Raw genomic sequence first — 23048 nt, forward strand, 5'->3', positions numbered from 1 at the left:
AACATGGAAACTCAGAGAGAATATTAGATTCATTGGTTCCTTTTCACTTCTTTTTTTTTTCTTCTTTATATTTTTTATTTTTCTTTTCTCGGAACCGGATTGCCAGTGTCTTTTCCCGGGTACAGTTGTCCATCAATCAAGTCCTAGCCTCAGAGGAGATAACAGAGCAGTGGTATTATTGATTTATTTACTGTATATCGCTGCTGCTACACAGATCTAAAACCTTCACAGACATAATCGATTGTGAATAAGAACTTAGTTTAGTATTCACATGCTGTAACAGCCGCTTTCTGTCCATGTGTTTCAGATGTGTGCACTCAGAAAACCCTATATCAGAAGTTTAAAATAATATGGTTTAAATAGCATGATTTTAACGCGATAAACATGACAAACAAGCAGTCTTGAACTGTAATGATGCAGCTCTGTTCTATAAAGGGGGAGGGGAGCAGCAGCTCATTTGCATTTAAAGAGACAGGCATAAAAAACAGCGTGTTTCTGCTTCCACTCAAAATAGGCATTTTCAAAATGATATAAAAAATTATATTTGGGGTATTTTGAGTTGAAACTTTACAGACACATTCTGGGGACACCAGATACTTATATTTCATAATGTAAAAAGGTGGATAATAGGTCACCTTTAAAGTTAGCGAGTAACATACCAAACTAAATAGTTACCTGTTCTCACCTCATGTACAGTGTAAGTCAAAAACACATAAACGAAGGTCTACATTTCAGTTCCACTCCATATTAAACTGGTTCAATGTAAATTAATTTAATCTTACTCTGTGGTACATGAACAGTCTTGATCTTGGATGTTGTCATCTCATCTGCGATCGTGACGACCTTGACATCAGGCTTCTCCCGCTTGCATTGTGTTCTGTAAACCCTGTAAACCCGCTTCCAAATTAATACCCACAATATTTATTTTAAAAACTTTTATATATCACTCTAAGTCCCGCTTGAATGGTGGTCTTTCTTCTGTACCCAAAATTGATAGAAAACATCTTGGGATAAGGTTTTCACGTTGACCGTTGTTAATATAGGACAGCTAACAACTACTCTGTCTGCTATTGTTAACATAACTGCATGTAAATTTTTCTTACCCAGGAGGTTGATGTGGGGTCACTGTGTGACAACACTGAGGTTGACCATAATTCTGGAGATCTACAGTTGGGCTGCCACCTAAATGGCCTCAAATGTATATTTCATCATCCGAAAGGTCCACCTGGTTCTGAGGTGTGTGAGTATGTGTATTGTTTAGTGTTTTGCTGTTTAGTGCAGATGCTCAAATATGATGAGCTGTCGTGTTCTATTCTGGCTTGCATCATGTTTCCATCTCTTAGGCCCCGTCCACACTGAGACGCGTTTTTGTGAATACGCACAAATTTTTTATCGGATAGGCGTTTCGTCCACACGCATCCAGCGTTTTCGTAAGGTGAAACCGCTATTTTTTGAAACCGGGTCCCAAAGTGGATAAATCTGAAAACGCCGTCTTTGCGTTTTCGTCTGGACGGCTAATCCGTATATTTTCAGAAACGATGACGTCATCAGCCCACGTCTCCCCCCTAGTCAGACACCTCTACGTCACGTAACAGCAACAAAAACATGAACAAACACTGAACGATTGTCTTTTTATTAACTAACATTAACACAAATTAATAAATGTATTATTCCATGTTCGATTGTGTACCACGCGCAAGGTTTATGAGCATAGTCCAAGTCTTCTTCTCTGTTTTTAGTGTATCTCTGTGTCAGAATTACAGCGCCACATACTGGTCTGGCATGTATACTACATCATTTTGCGGTTTCGTGTGGACGCGGATATTTCTTGAGACGAGGAAAAAAAAAAGATCGGATTGGGGTAAGCTCCTTCTCCGTGTGGACGGGGCCGTATTCTTTCTCTTCCCACTATCTCCTGTCTACTCCCAACTTTCTCTGGGTTACAAATCTATAATATAACTTTGTTCTCCTGTAGGTTATCAGGATTGAGAACATCCTGTCTGAAAAGCCCCGGGTGACTCAGGTATATGCAGATGACAGCAGTGTGATCATTGCTTCTTCAGTGGCCACCCCATATGGAGGAAAGCTGCTCATTGGAACAGTTTATCAGAAAGCTCTGATATGTGACCTTAATTTATGAATACACTCACTTATGGGTATTTGGGGAGGAATAAATAATAACTCAAGTGTATGAAAGAATTGAGTCTGAATAAAATATAATTTCAAAGGCAACGGGCAGGGTAAAATGTGAAAAATCAATCCACATTATATAAATTTGGCTTAACACAGACTGATTGGGTTACAAACTCTAAAATCTACTAGAAATGTGAACTTTAAGTTAAAGAAGTAAAACCTGACTTACCTTATGTTTTCAGTAGCAGTCTGACACTTGATTTTATTTTGAGTTGATGTGCATTGATCATAAATTAACATTTACCAATATACTCTCATTGAAATTAGCTAGTTAAGTAGTGAAAATGTATAATGGTAACTAATTTATATGAATTTGTATTACTTTTTTTTTTTTAGGTTTTCACATAATTTGCTATTGCCCCACTTACAGTTTGGTTCAGGTGTGGACCTTCATGCTAAGTCTTACTTTAAAAAACAATCATGTGTTTCCTTACAAATTGTACAAATTCATACACATAAATGTCACCCTGTAAAAAAGCTATGCTTTCTCAGATTGGGTTGATATTTTCCATATTCTGAATTAACCCTACAAACAATATCCAGTCACTTTAATCAAATCTTGACTTGTTTGATAGTAGCAGAAAAAAAAAAAACCTGCGGCCCAACTATCACAAGCACAACTGCCTGTTTGGTTAAATTAAATTCTACACAATTTCATTTTAAGATGTCTCTATTCAAAAACCATTTCCAAGCCCAAGAAGTCTAGATATTCTGTCCAGATTTTGCAATCCCCTTCTGATTGACAGCCAGCTTATATTAACTGCTGATCCAGGATGAATAATAACACATGTTGACACTATCAAAACGTAATATAACGCAAATACTGCCTTCTGTATATTGGCCAAAAAAGCAGCAAAAAACAGCAATTCATTGTGGAAAAGAAAAAAAAAACGCGACATCTAGAGATAGGCCTACAGGCATACACTTCTGGGTAAAGAACCATGCGGCACCGTGTTGCCAAGTCCGTGCTTTTCCCGCGCTATCACACTGTTGCCGCAGATTAAAGCGATTTCCCCAGAACACGGTTTCGACCGGAGGCACGACCGAGAAAGTGGAACACCGTGGGAAAACGCTATTGGACTAGTCTTGATTAGAAATCAGGCCGATTTGATTTCAAAGGACCTGGCAACCCTGACAACACTGATAAGGGTTAATGTTGTTTACGAGTGTTTTCGGGCAGTATGGGCAAGTTAGCAGTGCTCTCGTTAGCTGCTGTTGCTCTGGCAGCTTTCATCGGAGAAAGGCTCGTTGCACTTAGGTTTGTCGATATTTCCAGTTGCATTTAACGTTTGCCTCTTTGCCTACCAAGGCTTTCAATTGCAATAAAGGCTTTCTTTGACTAGAACGCTGTTCTGACCTTTGTTGCTAACGTTACTTTTTTTATAACGAGTCCAAACTTTTAAAAACTCACGAAAAATATAATAAATGTGTTTTTATTGTTATTCCTCTCTACAGACATTTATCACTTTCCTCCAGAGAACTTACCCAAAACTACCTTCCCAACTGTCACCTAATAGAGGGCATAGGTAAGATACACGTTAGACACACTGCTTCGCTGTCATTTGCTGGTCAGTTTGAAATAATGTAATGTGTTTGTATGTTTCTAACACTTGAAATGAGGATATTTTGATGTTATTTCCGTGTTTTCAACAGAGTATGGGGCTGAAGATATCACCATACTTGACGATGGATTGGCTTTTCTGAGCACTGTATGTAATGAATCTTTTCACTAAGCATTTTGATTAGTTAAGAAGACAATACGTCATTATTAATCAAAAGGTGTGGGTATGTTCCTGGATTTACTCAAACTCTATCACCAATGCAGTGCAGCATGAGGCTAGAGTTGAATCAATGCTATGATGTCTGCTCAACTGTTAAATGCATATTAAGCTAGCAGCTAATGCTATATAATACTACTATAATATGTGAAATAGTATAAATACAATGGAGGACACTGTTTGCATCAAGTGTAAATCTATACAGAATCGTACTGTATTCATACAAAGTGTAAACAGAAGTGATACTGAGGGTAAATTGTCTAAGCAGTGGTGGACAGAGTGAGTGCAAAAAGATAGTCTTCTAATGAATTATGATCAATTAAACCCAGGGCTTGAAGTATCCAGGCTTACCGTCCTATTCAGATGACCCTGGAAAGATCTACTCCCTGAATCTGTTGGATTCTGATCTGAAAATTAAAGCACTGAACATCAAGGGTCAGTTTGACAAAGGCTCTTTTAATCCGCATGGAATCAGTGTGTACACCGATGAAAAAGGTTTGCCATTTTTATTAAATAAATGCATTTCTAGCAATAATCTGGACTGCATGAAGTTTAGTTGCGATTCCTCATTTTTAAAAAATGTTTCTTGATTCCGTAGTTGTTTTAAGTGTTCCATGAACGGCTCTATGGAATGTAGACACGTATGAATATATACATTGATTTTGTAGTAATATGTTTTTGTATAGTTTACAATACAAATAATTTCCTTTGGCATTGTCCAAATTACATAGTAAGGAAAACTAGCCACCTAGTGGTCAAAAGACGTTTTACAATTTGACGATTTGATCTTCACTTATAAACATTAAAAATGTATACATTTGATAGAAGTCTTATAGTGTATGAATTCTTCTTCTTATTACAGATGGTGCCATATACCTGTTTGTTGTTAATCATCCTCAAGGCAAAAGCCAAGTGGAGATTTTCCGATTTGTTGAGGATGAAAACGCTCTTCATTACATGAAGACCATCAGGCATGAACTACTGCACAAGTATGTTCTTCTTTAAACACAATGTGTCTGTAACCCTAAACCTGATCAGAAATAAAATTCCTGTTAATGTGCATCTTTAGTGTGAATGATATAGTAGCTGTGGGGACGGAAAGCTTTTATGCCACCAATGACCATTACTTCACTAATGGGATTCTCAAGGTTATGGAGCCACTTCTGTCTTTATCCTGGTGTGACGTCGTCTACTACAGTCCTCAGACTGTGCAGGTTGTGGCAGGGGGCTTTTCATCCGCCAACGGCATTAATATCTCCCCCGATAAAAGGCAAGTTTCAGAAAAAGTCAAGAATTTTCATTGATGAAAGCGTAGTGTAATGCAATATTAATGCATTTCTCATGTCCTCTCATGTTGTTAATACAAGTAACTTCATTTATTTCAGGCATTTATATGTGTCAAACATCCTGAAGCACAAAATTAGTGTCATGGAAATACAGAAAAACACTGTATTGTCTTATGTAAAGGTAAACACAATCCTTAATTGTGTATCCTATATTGAACATTATGAGTTTTAGCTTTATTGGATGTGTTAGCTTTAAACAACCTTGAAAGCGCATTGACAATTTTTGTTTTCTTAGGAGAACGGACTGCTGACATGTTAATTTTGTTAATATAACTGCATGTGAATTTTTTTCTACCCAGGAGGTTGATGTGGGGTCACTGTGTGACAATATTGAGGTGGACCGTGAATCTGGAGATCTGTGGCTGGGATGCCACCCAAATGGTCTCAAATTCATGCTTGGTGATCCGAAGGATCCGCCGGGCTCTGAGGTGAGTGCGTGTGTTGCAGCAAATAAATATTTATTGAAGAATGTGTGTTCATTTAATTTGTTGGCAATTTGATGTTAATATTTTTTTTCTTCATTATTTACTGTTTGCTCTCAGTTGTAAAAGAGTAAAAATCAATAATTCCTTGTTCTCCTGTAGGTTATCAGGATTGAGAACATCCTGTCTGAAAAGCCCCGGGTGACTCAGGTATATGCAGATGACGGCAGTGTGATCATTGCTTCTTCAGTGGCCACCCCATATGGAGGAAAGCTGCTCATTGGAACAGTTTATCAGAAAGCTCTGATATGTGACCTTAAATAGTGAATCTAAATAAATATTTGATTTGAATAGGGCATATCATTTCAGATGTTGGCTTTTTCCGACAAACAAATGAAAGACTAGACATGCTAATTTTATTTGGTTTGGTGATCTCTAAAATGTAAATTGGTGCCAACATTTTTGTGTGCGGTGACATGTTATACTTCATTTTTAACTAAAGTTTTAAAATCATAATGATTTTACATTCCGTTTGGGTGGAGTGAAACTAATAGTTTGAGCATTTAACAGTGTCCTATAACTTTGTAACACAAAATATTTGAAAAGTAAATGATGTCAGTGAAAACTAATAATTTATGATAATATATGAGTGAACTTTACAAGCAATATCCCTTGTGTTCTGGTCGTTTGACCTGTTTATTGACCCCTGAAAATTCTAGGTAAGGTTGTTGCATTGGAATTAAACATAATGACTTTGTTCACACAGGGTATATAGTTTTTTTTTTTTTTTTTTAAAGGCTGGTGAGGGACTCCAAATTAGATAAAGGATTTTCAGCATAGCATAAAGGTTAAATATTTTGCTTTAAGAACCATAGATAAGACTAAGAATGTCCAAACTGTACCTTGCAAGTGTGAATGATACTAGTGTGGAGATTTTGAGCAACAATATAATATGATGCAAACTGTATATTGGGGAACAGGAAGGCAGTGTGGTTGTCACATGTTTGGAAGAGAAAGTGTATGTGTTCTGTGTATGTGTTCATGACTTAATGTAGCTTCTGAATTTTATTTTATATGATTATGAAACTAATCCATTTTCAGTATTTTCTATAGATATGCACTTCACTTACACAAAAGGGTTGCATGATACCAAGTTGATTATTCATTAAAACTCATAAATGAAAAGAAATGTAACTGTGAGGTTTTCCTCTTTGCAGAACTGTAAAGTCAAGAGGGGCATTTTAGTGAAATATAAAACTAAGCATCACATCATAGTCACAATCTAGAGCAAAATGTAATGATCTGAACTCTATTCAGTCCATTGGAGAGGAAAGTGAGGAAACACGAATAGCAAAAACAGAAAAAAAAGTCAGCACTCCTCCTTACTTACAGCTGTTTATCAGCATGAGTAAGGACTTTATTCCAGTCTCAAATGTGCTGTTGGCTAAAATCGTACACAAAGTCGTAAGTGCTGGGCTCTTTGGGAACAGGAGGAGGGACATCAGGAATCTGAATGTTTTCGAGGTCCAAGAGGCGAAGTTTCAGCTCCATATTAACCAGAGTGTCCATATCTGATTTGGTGAGCTCACTTGTCATCTCCTTTCCCAAAACAGCATTCAAGCCATCAGTCCAAATGCAGAACTAGTTGGGGAGAAAAAAAAAGGTTTATATAATAGAGTATTATTGAGGACAATGCATGAATTCAAGTAGTGTATGAGTGATATAGTATAAAAAAAGTTATATTGGCTTTGATGTCTAAATGATTAGGTGATGTTATTATCTTATGAAAAACAAAGGTTGTTTATCTTTCCATGAGACCAAAATCCTTTTTATATGACTGTCCTGGCCTTGTCTGCTATGACATACTCACTTCATGCTTGTCCGGAGCAATGAAGTTCAGATATTCATCAGAGTTATGATGAATCGAAAAAGCCAGCTCCAGCAGCTCCTGAAAAGCAGAGGAAGAATAACAATCTCCAAGCCTGGAGTACTTGACCTCGCTTCCTTCTACACAACTTCCATTAGCACTTAACTACAGGTGCCTCTGCACCACAGAGGGCTTCTGTCATCGCTACACTCTCCTGCCAAAGTCAACCAGCTGGAGTGCAGTTTCCAGCAAGGACATTTTAGAACTTTAAAATGCTAAGAACTTTAAAACTAAGTTTTAAAAATAAGATTTCAGAGACGAATGTCCATTTAATTATAACAAATTTACAGGCAAATGTATTTCTTTTACAAGAATAATAATAACAAAAACGTGCTTGATTTCCAAAAGCGCAGAAGAAAGACGTCCCTGGAAAAGCGCGTGCACATGTTGATTTAACGCTCTCCTCAGATTCGTCGGATTGTCTCAGAACTTTTCAATAAAGGAACTGGTTCATATTCAGGCGATTTATTCGAGAATTCAACAACAGTAGTTAGGTGGGTTGTATCGTATGCTTTTGAAGAGCCTATTCGAATTGTGTGCAGTCCGTGCGCGCGGTAGTTATTCTCGTTTTTATTTGTATTTTTTAATCGCAATAAGGCAAACTGAAAACTCAAACAATTCAGGTACATTTCTTTGGCCGTGACTTTATTTTTATTTTTTAATTAGGTGTGTTGACCGACTCTTCTTCTGCTCTGAATATGGCAGATCTATCAACAATAGCCACATAAACATACACATAATACATCCACGGCACTTAAGTCGTACGTTACGTTGAAGTTAATGTGTGTGTGTGTGTGTGTGTGTTGCCTGTGCAAATATAACCTACCTACAAGAGATTGTTATCTCATGTCATTACTTTATTGCTTACTGTTTGCTTTGACTATAAACAATAACTCAGCTTTAACTATAAACGATGTATATTTTTCTTGTTCAAGTTCAGAAAGACACCTTTTGTCATGAATGGTCAATAAGAATAAGAGACCATACATACAGTGGATGTGTTTTTTGCCTTGTTGTTGACTCCATTAGTCCTTTATCCACATCTAACCGCTAGATGGCGTCATTTGGACTTAATTGGCATTGCTGAATTAATTGCTAATTGTTTTCAGCTGTTGATGTGTTTGTTTGAGGCAAAGTCCATTGATGTATTCTATAGTTTGTATTCTTATTGTATTCCTACAGTATTCTTTGGTTTGAGGCCACCATTGTCGTCGTGCATTGTTCTGCCTATAGGTTTGTTTTATTATATATTTGTTTTGACTAGTTATCTTGAGTTTAAGGCTGTAATTTGTCATTTCAATAAAATCAGCCTGCCTTGTGAGCTCTGAGTATGGATCCACTACACCTAGTCCTGTCCTGTCTGGTGTGATTAGTTGCAATAATAATTTCTTACCTTATTCTTAAGTGCTCCTTTTTCCTTCATGTGTGGGCAGTCTTTACCCGTGACCACTGCTTTGATATCTGCTACTGTCACTGGACGTAGAAGTTGGAAAATTTAGAACAGTAGAAATTATATTCTACTTCACTATGATTGTCCAAAAAGAGCGTGTTTGGCGCTAGTCTGATTCAAGCTTGTGGGTCAATATGGCGTCAACAGTCAATGTGATGAATAATAAAAGCCATTACAGGTAAAAAACAGTCATTTTAATTTACAACAATGTCATTTATAAGAAGTGTATTGCTCACCTTTCTCCTGGAGAGATTCAGGTGAAATTTGTCCTTGTGAGAATTCCTCTATATCTCCATAGTGTAACACTTTGTGGTTTGGTGATAGACGGCAATACCAGAACTTGTCTATGGGAGAAAAAGTGAGATGGATATAGATAAGAATATGCATGTTATGTACTGTGCAAGTTATTGTTTGGCTGTTTTCTTGCAACTTGCTTTTTACTGTCCTCATAATGATCCATTCCAATTAGATTTTACAGTTTTTTTTTCCACTAGCAGGTCAACAGCACTGTAAATGAAAATTAGATTTTTATTAAAGCAGCAGTGACCTGAGAAAATCAGTTTTGATTAAAAACATCAAGTCTCAACTGGCTGCCCTCTCATTTATTTAGATATTGCTATTTCATAGTAGGTTTGGAAATAAAAATTAAGAAATGAAGAGAGCACAATGGTTCTCTCTTTTAGAGAAAATGAGAGAGCATTTGCATATTTGTTGCTGTGTGTCCAAAAAAAAAAAAAACAGAATTAGATTATTCTTTTAATATATGATATCTTTAAGTTGTTGTGTTTGTAATATCAAACAGACCAAGCATTAGGATAAAGTACTCAGGGGAACCCAAGTCTAGTGCCCTTGAGTAGATTATAAAAAATTTGCATAATATGAATAGACATTAAACCATATGAAGAGTTCAAATAGAGTATCTTCCTTTATCTTATGACTATGCAATATGAATTCAATGTCATGTTTTTGTTAGCTAAACACTACATCTATGCATCTGTGATCAGATACATAAAAAAAAAAAAAAAAAAAAATTCTAAATCTATGATGCATGATTATGTTTACCTGTGCACATGTAATTGTATCCTGATTGAACTGACCTTGTCTGCGACGAGCACTGATCTTCCTAAAGCATGTGCCCTCATACATGCGGTTCAACCTCTGCTGTTTAATCAGCTCGATTACTTCTGGCTGGAGCTTCTCTCGTAGTTCTCTTTAGAAATTGAAATCAGACACAATACCTTGAACCAGCAGCAAGCCAGTGGCTCTTCATGCCATCAAGTATACAGGTGCTGGTCATATAATTTCACTAATTCCATTCAAAAAGTGAAACGTGTATATTATACTCATTCATTACACGCAGATTGATATATTTCAAAGGTTTATTTCTTTTAATTTTGATGATTATAACTGACAACCAAGTAAAATCCCAAATTCAGTATCTCAGGAAATTAAAATATTAGTTAAGACAAATATAAAAGAAAGAATTTTTAGAAATATTGGCCAACTGAAAAGTATGAACATGAAAATTATGAGGATGTACAGCACGCAATACTTAGTTGGGGCTCCTTTTGCCTGAATTACTGCAGCAATGCAGCGTGGCATGGAGTCGATCAGTCTGTGGTACTGCTCAGGTGTTATGAAAGCCCAGGTTTCCTTTTGGAAAATGAAATCTGCATCTCCATAAAGTTGGTCAGCAGCAGGAAGCATGAAATGCTCTAAAACGTCCTGGTATACTGCTGCATTAACCTTGGACCTCAGAAAACACACTGGACCAACACCAGCAGATGACATGGCACCACAAACCATCACTGACTGTTGAAACTTAACACTGGACCTCAAGCAACGTGGATTGTGTGCCTCTCCTCTCTTCCTCCAGACTCTGGGACCCTAACAAATCCAAAGGAAATGCAAAATTTACTTTCATCAGAGCACATAACTTTGGACCACTCAGCAGCAGTCCTTTTTGTCTTTAGCCCTGACAAGACGCTTCTGACGCTGTCTGTTGTTCAAGAGTGGCTTGACACAAGGAATGCGACAGCTGAAACCCATGTCTTGCATACGTCTGTGCGTAGTGGTTCTTGAAGCACTGACTCCAGCTGCAGTCCACTCTTTGTGAATCTCCCCACATTTTTGAATGGGTTTTGTTTCACAATCCTCTCCAGGGTGCGGTTATCTCTATTGCTTGTACTTTTTTTTTTACTACCACATCTTTTCCTCCCCTTCACCTCTCTATTAATGTGCTTGAACACAGAGTTCTGTGAACAGCCAGCCTCTTTTGCAATGACCTTTTGTGTCTTGCCCTCCTTGTGCAAGGTGTCAATGTTCATCTTTTGACAACTGTCAAGTCAGCAGTCTTCCCCATGTTGTGTAGCCTACAGAAGTAGACTGAGAGACCATTTAAAGGCCTTAGCAGGTTTTTGGAGTTAATTAGCTGATTACAGTGTGACACCAGGTGTCTTCAATATTGAACCTTTCCACAATATTGTACATTTGGAATTTTGTCAGTTGTCAGTAATAAGGAGCGCTGTAGCTCTCTTATTCTATACACTACAAATATATGTGGGATTATAAGCAGAAATCATACCATGTGTCATACTCGTGGGGACAGTATGCTTGGAAATAATATTTCACATCTTCCATTGCATTCGTTATTTGTAGTGCGCCAGCCACCCAACATCAATAAGATTCGTGCTTTTGATATGACTATTTTTAATGTCTCAGCTTTCAAAATCAGTTTTATAGCGAAACACAAACTATGTGTCTTACAATAATATGTATTTCAAGCTCTTTAATGATCAGATCACTGCATTTATGTGAAAAACTCATTAAATTAAACTGTTTCTTTGTGAAAATTCCAAATAGGCTATGTGAAAATGTATTCTCGTAATGTTTCGACTTTATTCACAAAATATTTAGACTTTATTCTCGTAGTAGGCCTATTACCACTTTATTCTCGAAACATTTTGACTTTATTCTTGAAACATTTCGACTTTATTCTCATAATATTTTGACTTTATTCTCATAGGCCTATTACGACTTTATTTTCTAAACATTTCAACTTTATTCTCGAAACATTTAGACTTTATTCTCATAATATTTATTTATTCTTTATTCTCATAAATGTGTGTGTGTGTGTGTGTGTGTATGTTAAAAGATCTTTAACACTAGCTTGCTCTATTCTTTTATTATTCTATCTGTTTTCTTTTTTTTTATAATATTATTTAAAATCCCATGCTACGTGCACTGTGTTAACCTAACTGAGACTTGTTATAGCACTTATATATCATTGCTCTTTTTGTTGTTTTTGATTGCTTCCACTGTCTTCATCTGTAAATCACTTTGGATAAAAGCGTCTGCTAAATGAATACAGGTAAATGTAATTTAAATGTAATATTTCAAATATATTCTTGTAATATTTCGACTTTATTCTCGTAGTAGGCCTTTTACGACTTTATTCTCGAAACATTTATTTATTTTATTTTTTTATACTGGAAAAATGTAATATTGTAATCTTCCGAAAAAACATTCAGTGTGGCACTTAAATGCGGTCATATATTAGTCATGTTGAATCAATAAAAGCGGTTAAGTGTTTATCCCATAGACAGTAAAAGAAATGGACACAGTGACCCCATTCTTTCAGTTTTTTGGCGTGAGTGAGCAGGAGTAAGTATTCTGATTAATTATTTTGTATAGTATTTTAAAATGTAACGCCAGTACGCCATATTAAGTTAATTGCCTGCGAGCTTCTCCTCCTGTCTGTACGGTAATGCGACAGAGAGTCGAGTAGTTATGACGCAATCGTTAGCCTATTTTTACAAAAACTGTTTCTACGGGGCCATAATGTAACATAGAAGGTAATGGAGCCCTTTATACATTGTCGTGTATATTTAGAAATAATTAATGGACAAATGGAGTCTTTAAACGCCTCAGATGTAAAGTTATTCGCTTTCAAAGTGACGTTGAAGTCGGGTGGGGGCTGCCATCTTTTAGCAGAACTTCACTTGCGTTAGCATTCCCATTGACTCCCATTCATTTTGGCGTCACTTTTCTTTTACTGTCTATGGGTTTATCCAGCTACCGTTATCAGCATTTCATTGGTTTCTTCTTTGGGGCGTATTTGGATTTTGAGCGCGAGACTGCCCTCTGGCTTTCGGGTGGAGATTTACTGCTGATCACAGAACCGTACTTACTGAAAGATTTGCATGAAAATTGAAGCTTCTGTCGAAGTGCAATTTTGTTTCCATTTCCATTAATCATGCAGCCCTAATAATAATAATACATTGTTGTGACTTTTTATCTCTTTTTGCATTCTTATAATTCTGAGAATTGTGAGAATAATTAATATATGTATTATTATTATTATTATTATAAAAAATGTAATTACTATTACTAAGAAAATATACTATTGTAAAATTTCACTAAAATAAAATTAAGAATTTATTACAAATGTAAAATTACAGTAATATTTATGCCTGTCTTAATCTATTTATTTTCACATTTTACATCTTCAAACTTTTATTTTGACAGAAAACTGTGTGGAGCTCTTAAAGCTCTTTTGTTAAGAGCTTCTTATTAATATTTCTCATTAAGTATGGGAGGATGGTTGGCACCTTACCAAATGCATATATACAGTATTTAATGTAATTGCAGACTTTGAGGTTTGATAATAACACTAAGGCATATCATGATTTCCATTTTATTTTGATTAATCGTGCAGCCCCAGATATACGTCACAATAAGGAAGACAATTGCAGCTTCCATTTCATGCTGACTTTAAAAAAAAAAAAAAGAAAGGAAAAAAAGAGGTGTTTTACAGAAAGAAAAAAAGATCACAATGGAATGGAAACATTTTTTTTTTTTGGGATGCATGTGGCAGAGTATTTACTTAAGGAAACTTAATTAAGATCTAAACAAGAAACTGATGTCTGACAGGACAGTCAAAACCAGAAGTGTATCGCTTTATTTCGGAATGTATGGTTTCTGGACCGTAAGAGGATGTACTTACAGCATTGGACGTGATTTGGGGTCATCCTGGCTCAACATCTCTGACTTCGGTGAGGGCCTGTGAGGCCTGGCACTGTCCACCGTGTTACACTGCAGTATGACACTTTGAGTGGTGTACCTTTTCTGTTTTTTCTCTGCCTGCAGAGGTGTAGACACAGTCATTCAAATAATTGAATCAACAAATCTTTGTGCTTTGTTCTGGAGAAGATTTTCTTTGGATTGAAGGCCTGGAGGCTTCTTCTAGTTTACTGTTGAGGAGTGTTTTGTGAGTTAACATGAGATTAGCTCTTGGCTACACTGCAGTTTATTCAGTCTGAGTCTTCTTTTATAGTGCTTTATCTGTGTGGCTTAATGGAGTTTTTCTTTATCTCAGACCTTGCATGCATTTGTGGCACAGTACTGGGGAAACTGAAGAGCTCTATGGGATTAAGTCAGTGTAATCTCCAACAGTGCTGTGACACAGTCAGAGCCTGCGGAGAAACATGTGGACATAGTGCACTGAAGAGAGTGGGCAAGCTAATGTCTGTATAGAGGACACATTGGTTATGGTTAGTTGCTCGGTTGCTGTGTTTAATCGTATTGCACTGTACAAAATGTTTCCATCATGTTACAGTATCTGTTTCTGTCCATTTAAATTGTATCAGATTTTCTTCATCAATAAGTAAATTCGTGGTGCAATGCAGTTTTCATTAAGTTTAAACTTTCATCATTTTGTTTTTTTTAACATTTTAAATGAAAAGTGAGTGTTTTTCTTTATAGTGTATGAGACAATGCTTTCTTTTTAATGCAACTGACACTTAAGTGTGTACTTAAGCATATGGATGGCACTCTGGAAATATATTTTAGTGACTTGGGTTACAGGAGGGAAATATCCTTACAGCCATTAATAAAACAAGACCAAGTAACAAAAAAAAAAAAAAAAAAAAACATTTCAAGTTGTAATGCATGTAGAATAATTTCTACAGTGTAGAAAAAAATTATGTTAACCATAAATAAATGCAATTTACATTTGTAAATATTCCATACAGAGTATGTCAGGATATTTTTCCTTTATAACACAGCTTAGTAAAATTATATATTAATAATATTATAAGTATTTAAATTAATGATTTCAATTTATTCATTTTGACTAGTCTATCAATTATTGTTTGGCAACACATCTCAAAATCCCTCGGGAAGTTACTCTCAGCTAAGGTCTGCTGTGATTATGTTTTATCGCAAGATCAAGTAATTGTTTAATCATAAGGATCAATACATTTTTAAATTGTATGATATAAAATATATAATACTTTTAATATGTGGCTACAATTAATGTTTCTGACTCTTTTCCACAATGCTTCATATTAGTTTCTTTATATAAACTTTCCACACAAACAGATGAGTCCTCTAAATTAAAAAAAAAAAAAAATTGTGTATAGCAGTGCTATCAGTCACCAGTATAAATAAAATGATAAAGGAGCCATAATACTATTAAGCAATGAGCAATAATTCACCTTCTCCCAGTGACAAACAAAGCTGAAGACTTTTGAAGACATGAGCTATAAATAGACCCCCTACAACAAAAAGCAGGAAGTCCTTAAATATGAATAATAATCAGAAGTTTATATTCCAACACACACATAAACAAAAGCAGAATATTAGGGTTATGTATAGTAAAGCTCAACCCGGATCTATTTATAAAATGCTATCCTTGCTATTCTGTGATGCATTACAAAACAAGAACTGAATGTATAATACTTCAGAACAAATATTATGATCTCTATGATCATGCAGTGTTGCCAATAACAAAACATCACCCAATCGTTCAGTTCTTCGACTATACTCATGTGATTCTCAGCTTACTGTGTGAGAGTCAGTCATTCAAAGTATCGCAGTACTTACGTGTCACAGCCATGTCCTGTGTGTCAGTGCTGAAACTGCATGTGTATATCGAAAAGGACTGAACCATGAACACTGTTAGCTGGTCACAGTGTCAAGAAGGTGAGAGCGAAGTAATGCAGGCAAAAGCAGATGGTCCTACAGCCAGAATAGTTCTCTCAAAAAAGGACGAGATCCCCTCTACTTGAGGGTACAGGACGAGACCCAGTGCAACAGTGTAGTATTTCCCATTGACTCCTCACTGAAAGACTGACTCAGTTCTGAATCATAAGAATGCTGCTTTGCTTATGTTTATATGAGTGAACAGCACCGATTGGACAGATGCCTTCGTGGTGCCAGCCAATGAACAGCTGGCTGTAGTCACATGGGTAGATCACAGAGAGGAGAGGATGAGCAGGTTGGATGGGGGTTGGGGGGGGGGGGGGGTGGGCAAGACCAAAAGATAATGACTTAGACCATCTGACTGGCTAAACTGCAGAGGGCTTGTGCTGCTGTACATCAGGAGCACTGTCAGATTTGAATGACCATGGTGAGAGTCTGACATTTTATTGTGGAAAAAGAAAAGGTGTGACATAGAGGAAACGCTGAGATCCAGTAGCATCGTTCTCCCTCAAAGCAAAAGCCAGGGCTGTAGTCATTAGAATTCTGTTGTCATGGAAACTGGTTCAGTGTGGCCTGTTGGGCTGGGGGCAGGACTCTCTGTCTACCCCTGCTTTACACAATAAGAGCCTCGCAGCCTCTTCTTACTGGCTCTTTCACTACCCTCCCATCTTCTCTCTTCATGACATGCAGTACGTAAGCGATTTGGACAAGGCCACATCAGATCTGTGAGTGGAGATGCTGTGATTCACGGACTGCTTTAAGTATATCACATGAGGGCAGATTAGAATTTCAAATGTTTTTGGCTGAGATGAAGGTTACTCACCTGGGAAGGGGTGAGCCTTAGGGTTGGTTTGAATATAGAATTCAGTGGGGGTTTTTTTCTGTGCATTTTATTAAAGTGTTAATTCACTCGAGAATTAACATTTTGTCCATCTTCTACTCACCCTCGAAGCATCCTAGGTGTATGTGACTTTCCTCTTTCAGAATAATCCTATCAAAGTTATATTAAATATTGTCCTTACTCTTCCACACCTTTCAATGGGGGTATGTGGGTGTTTGTTGAGAAGACGTGAAAGTGAGTGCATCTGTAATAAAATGTCCCTCACACAGCTCCGGGGGTGAATAAAGTCCCCCTGTAGCAAATCCATGCGTTTTTGTAAGATAAATATACAGATTTCAAATGTAACAAACACTTTTTTTCTAACATCTGCTGACTGTTGGGAACTGGAAGACATATGCGTCGTGCCTGCACCTCTGAACAATGTAGGAGCAAATAAAACAACGTTTTCTCTTAGCAAATGAAAACCAATCTCCTCTTGGCTTATTTCGAAATCATCAGTTTTTCTTTACAAATCCTCTTTTTGTGCTTCTAATTTGTGACCAGTCTTTTGTTTTGTTCTCTCTCGATGCTTGTCACTAACCAAGCAGCACTGACGGACTACAACATCGGACTACACCTGCACGTCTTCCGGTTCCCAACAGTCAGCAGAAGTGAGAAAAAAAAGAGTTTATTACATTTAAAATTTGGATATTTATCTTACAAAAATGCATGGATTCACTACAGAGGACCTTTTTTCGCACTTTGCGTTTACTTTATTTCACGTCTTTCGAAATGTTGACAGCAAACACCAGCTTACAACATTGAAAGACTTGGATGAGCAAGGACAAGGACAACTCCGATTGAAAAATTACAATTCTCATTTTCTCACCCTCATGTTTTTCTAAAACCTTATAACTGACTTCTGTGGAACACAAAAGGAGATGTACATGAAGTAGGATGTTCACACTGCTTTTTTCAGTATTGAAAACATACAATAATCAAGGGATGCATTTTGGGATCCAGAAAAAAAAAAAAAAAGGCTCATAGTAGTCTGTAAACCTCATATGATATACTGTAAAATGTAAAGAAAGTGTAAAATGGTGACCACAGTTGATGTGAATGTTCCCCATAATCAAAGAATGATTTGTCTGTTTGATGAAAGATTCAGTTATTAAACAGAAAAAGGAAGTGGTGCACAATGTGAGTTATTTTTAAAATGTGACAGGTTATTTCTAAAATTGTAATTTATCCAACAAAACATGAAATCTAGAATGTCAAAGACTACCATAGAATACTTCAAGGAAGCACAAGAAAGTTATACTGTAGGTTCACACACACTGACCAAACTTATACACTAAAATCAAAAGGTGAAAAGGTTTTTTGTTTTTTGTTTTTGTCTCATGCTCATCAAGGCTATATTTATTTGATAAAAAAATAAGTAATATTGTCACATCAATAATCTCATTATAATTAAAATAATATGATTTGCAAACTTTTCTATTTAAATGGGATTTAAAGCATTTTATCTTTGTTTTCTTTTCAGCAGGAATTGCTCCAGGCTACAGTCTCATAGTCCGTCAGAAACAATTGTAATATGCTGATTTGATGCTTAAGAAATTTTTATTATTGTCAGAGTTTAAACCGATGTGCTGTTTAATATTTTTTTTTTGTCATCCTTTGAATTGAAGGTTGAAAAGAACAATATTTATTTGAAATAAAAATTGTTTAACTACTTTACTGTCACTTTTAATCAGTGTACCATTCCTTTAAAAAAAAAAAAAAATCTTACTAACACATGACTTTTGAACAGAAATTTGTGTGTGTGTGATTGTGTGTGTGTGTGTGCATAAAGCACCTGTGTTTTAATAGGTTTTACAAATTAATATTCAGTAAGAATCTTCACATCAAACTCTTTCACAAATTGAAAGAGAGAATGCTAGATATGCCAAGTTGCTGTTTGCAATATAAGAAGGGAATAAAACTCACCAATTTGCAGTGTGCTGCCCTGATGTATCTGCCCTATAGTTGTAGGCATTTCTCTGCAGTATCAGCATGTTTAATGTCCAGAAACCTACTGTGTTTTTCCTTTCTTTGTTTGAATAAATGTCACCGCACTGCAACACAGGTGGTGGATTCAATTCCTCAAAAAAAATGTTGTTCATGAGCACTTCTCCATAAGGAACTTGTCAGTAAGGTTGAGGAAATGGACCACAAATCACTAGAGAGATTTTGAGGTGGGCATAACAGCAGAGCTTCACAGATGCTGAGTTTAAACCATTCACTAAGTACTCACAATAAATCTTATGTATTTTATTTTTATTTTTATATTTCAATTCAACTTTTGATATCTGGATGTACATATAAAACTAGCCAAGAATACTTTTTGATGTATATTTAAGTCAAACTAGTATTCTATTTCTTTTAGGTAAAATGTTAGATTTTCTGCACCAAACATGTGAATATGCACAGCATGATATTCATAACCCTGAATGAAGCTGTTCCATTGCTTCTGTATGTATACCAGTACCATTAAAATGCTTCAAACAGCCTATTTGTAATGCCTGGCCATGCTAATCTTAAATGTGTTCTGAAAGATGTCACCTCTAATTTGATTAATGTGGGAAGCAGAAGCATGACAGGAGTTTTAATCAACTGGTCCTCCTATGAGTAAGTCTCAAGACTCGTAATAGGAACAATACTGGGCATTTATGTAAGGAAGGTGGGTTATGTAAGAATGCTGACATCTGCCAAACCGAGCACAGCTGACCACCTCCATCTCACATCTGGAAATTTCTACACTGGTCTATAATCATCCTGGTTTTCGATTATGAAATCCTCACCCACGTCTAAAAATAATGTGTTTATCTAATTTTCTTCTTGTCATAGTGGTGATGGGATTGACTTTTGCTGGTTTCAGAGCTCGGTGAAATATTCCTTCTGTACTTTGGCTTCTCTGCTGCCTAAGGGCCTCTGAATGTCTCATGTCACTTTAAGGTCTTGTGGATTTCTTCAATAATTCAGACGTTTTGCAAGGATGCAGGCAGCAATTTCCCAGAAGAGACACGAAGACTACTGTGAGGATTTGAGTGCTGCACCATCTAGGGCTCTAAAAACCAAGCAAGTTACATGTATAATAATAAAAACAACAACAACAATTATAATACTAATAATTATAATTATTTATAAAGGTATATAAATAAATAATTTTTTTTCATTTATTAATTTTATTTATAAATGTAGATTTAAATATAATAATTTCTTAATAGTTTTTTATTAATTACTACTACTATTAGTTTTATGATTAATTATTGTAATAGTTATTTTTAGTTTTACTGATTATTAATTCATCAATTATTTTGTTTTGTAATGTCTTAACTCTATTTGTTGATTAATACTTAAATTAACAATTGTAATACTTGTGTTTGTTTATAATAATAATTATTATCATTATTAATAAATTATGAATGTACATTGAATTTATTAGTACTACTTCTGGTACTATTATTTTATTTATTAATTGTTTTTGTTGTTTGTCTAATATTTATTATATTTCTTTATATTGTTATAATAGAATTATTATTAATTCATTGATGTTTGAATTCAGTTATAGCATTACGGATTTGGTCTATATAAAGTAAACTGGTTCAGATAAACATTTTATATTGGCAGATATGTTTGACAAATTTTAGTGTGCACAGAAAAGAATGTACTTTAATATTAAATACGGTGAACTAACATGCTTTTTACTGCATGTGCTTGTGGATGGAGTGGGTGAGGGGTGAGGGTGTTTTTTAATATATATATAATTATGGGTGCTTCATTGGCAAAACATTGTTTTAAATAGGAAAAGACCAATATTTACAATATTTGTTCACTTGTATGTAAATTACGATTCATCATCATCTGCTCAGCATGGAAAACTGAAAAGATCTTTAGGGAATTTGTCCATGGAGCTGTAATGCGTCTGCTCTGCGTCTCAGAGCTGGGTTACATAAGTCCCTTTTACTTCTGGTCACTGCATGTATCCCAGTCTCTCTGCTGTTTTCCCTTAAACCGAAGCATTACATAAGTCTGTGCTCCATAGAAGACATTTCAAAATAAATGTAGATTGTATGATATGTTTCATATTTCTTCATTTTGACCATCCGTGATTGACATCTGAATAGTTCATATGGTTTTTTGTTTGCAGTCTTTTCCCTTTTGCAGTAGCTGAGCAGTTTTGTAAATTGTAAATGCCAATAGTTTAATTTGCTATTATTTAGCTCTTCATCTCAGTCCAGTGGACCATGACATTAGGATGAGATGGAAAGTCATTTCCATCAGTCTCACCTGCTGTGACACATTATTAAAGGCACATACAAAGGCTGCTAGAACAATGACCCAGCATCAGCCAAGGGCACACCTGCTTGTTACACACTCGGACGTCACGGCCTATTTCTGGAGCGAGACACTGCGGACACTGACCTCCTCCTGCAACTTGGAAACAAATTATAACTGAAGTGTAGAACTTGTTCTAATAAGGGATCTTTCATGTGTATAGACATGTGTATAGACTATGAAAGCAGGGAGCAGTGATTTAGATACAATGAAACACTATAGTGTAAGGCCATGCCTCGATAAAAGGTTTTACACTTCAATGAATGGTACTGTATATTGTATATTCTTTTGAAACTACTACATAATCTGTTTTATTTAGGCTACAACTTAGAAAAATCACTATTTACAGTTTTTGCTGGATGTCTGTTTAATCTGAAGATGACTGCCATATAAGCCAGCCCAACACACAACACAGTTGAAAGAATACAACAGAAATATCCTATGCAGGCTGTACACAGTCATTAAAAAGGTAAGTTATTCTCTCAGGTGTTTTACTGCACCTCAGTGATGGAAATTGTAAGTACATTCATTATTTTCTGCCAGTTTTCTGTCACAGACTCGCTCTAGTTGAATGGCGCCACCATGAGCATCACCAGATAACAACACATATATAATGAACATTGGTCCTTTTTACTTTTTTCTTATTTGAAATCTGTTAAAAACAACAGCACAAGTGTATCAATGAAACAAATGCAGTGTTTTAAAGGGGATATGTTAGTGTAAAAAATGCTGAGAATACTGTAGCCTATACTCTTTAGACAAAACGATGCAATGCAACACAATCCCAAAGAGAAAGAGTTTTAAACACTCCCTTTATTTTTGTGCAAGCTCCTGGGTGTTATGCAAAAACCCTATCTGTGGAATTTGTGGGATCTCGGGAGAGGCTTGTAAACAGCCAACAGTTTTTGTCATTTGTCTCCCAGGCTTGAAATCAGCAGGTCTACAGATCTCCAGCATTAAATCTATGATTTATACTGGGTTTTACCTTCTGAATAGAATGACATAAATATTGAAATATGTGAGGTCCCTCCTGTATGAATAGGCATTGAAAATAATTTATATAAATGCAATTTCAAGGGGAGTTGGGGATTTTTCCAACATGCTTGACCCCTCTACCCAAAAAATAAAGAAACGACAACAACAACAACAAAAAACTCAACTCAAAAGTTGAATACAAAAAAGTGAAATGGTTGATGGCTGTAAATGCATCAGTTTTTTTTTGTTGTTGTTGTTGTTTGTTTGTGGTTTTGGGTAACCACAAAAGTTAATTACACAAGAAAGTTTTCAGTATATCATGTTCAGTAGCTGATGTATGATAACCTGGAATAAATAGCACAAAATAAACAAGTAATTGAGTATGATGATACTTCAGCCGACTAACCTGCATAGCCTACATTTTAGAAGGCCACGGATAGATTAGAGGTTTATTTCAAGCATTGTTGTAAACATTGCACTGACTAAAGTATGGTCACCAATGACAAAGTAGGCTACTAATCAAACTATTAAAAAAAAAAAATTCTCCCAAATGAAATACATAAAGCGCTAAACACATACACAAAAAAAAGAGTAAAAAAAAAAAAAAAAGCTACAGTAGCCCTTATTCTCTGCTTGTTTGCTCTGCCGTGCACCTCATTCAGGTAAAACAGTCCAGACGATTTATCATAAACCATGCATTGTTTTGACATTGTTGAAGTTCATGCTTAACACTGTACATTTTCGAAATAATCCATTAAAGCTGCGATGTATACACA

At 35.8% G+C, this 23048-nt stretch overlaps 2 protein-coding genes across 2 annotated transcripts; one reads left to right on the forward strand and one right to left on the reverse strand.

The window, feature by feature from the left end:
* The first annotated feature begins 3195 nt into the window (after nucleotides 1–3195).
* On the forward strand, nucleotides 3196–6517 carry LOC128030796 (serum paraoxonase/arylesterase 2). Its single transcript, XM_052618778.1, has 9 exons — nucleotides 3196–3451; nucleotides 3649–3719; nucleotides 3847–3902; nucleotides 4301–4466; nucleotides 4834–4960; nucleotides 5041–5241; nucleotides 5357–5438; nucleotides 5617–5745; nucleotides 5902–6517. The coding sequence occupies exons 1-9, from the start codon at nucleotides 3375–3377 to the stop codon at nucleotides 6061–6063; spliced, it is 1071 nt and encodes a 356-aa protein (XP_052474738.1). The 5' UTR covers nucleotides 3196–3374; the 3' UTR covers nucleotides 6064–6517.
* On the reverse strand, nucleotides 6412–16265 carry LOC128030798 (engulfment and cell motility protein 1-like). The gene is made up of 7 exons (XM_052618779.1): nucleotides 16002–16265; nucleotides 14122–14258; nucleotides 10214–10326; nucleotides 9353–9460; nucleotides 9060–9139; nucleotides 7610–7687; nucleotides 6412–7380 (listed from the first exon to the last, which is right to left on the reverse strand). Exons 2-7 carry the CDS (start codon nucleotides 14157–14159, stop codon nucleotides 7168–7170), a joined length of 630 nt encoding a protein of 209 aa, XP_052474739.1. The 5' UTR covers nucleotides 14160–14258; nucleotides 16002–16265; the 3' UTR covers nucleotides 6412–7167.
* Nucleotides 16266–23048: the final 6783 nt, after the last annotated feature.

Source organism: Carassius gibelio, chromosome A16 (genome assembly GCF_023724105.1).
Source record: "Carassius gibelio isolate Cgi1373 ecotype wild population from Czech Republic chromosome A16, carGib1.2-hapl.c, whole genome shotgun sequence".
NCBI classification, from domain to species: Eukaryota; Metazoa; Chordata; class Actinopteri; order Cypriniformes; family Cyprinidae; genus Carassius; species Carassius gibelio.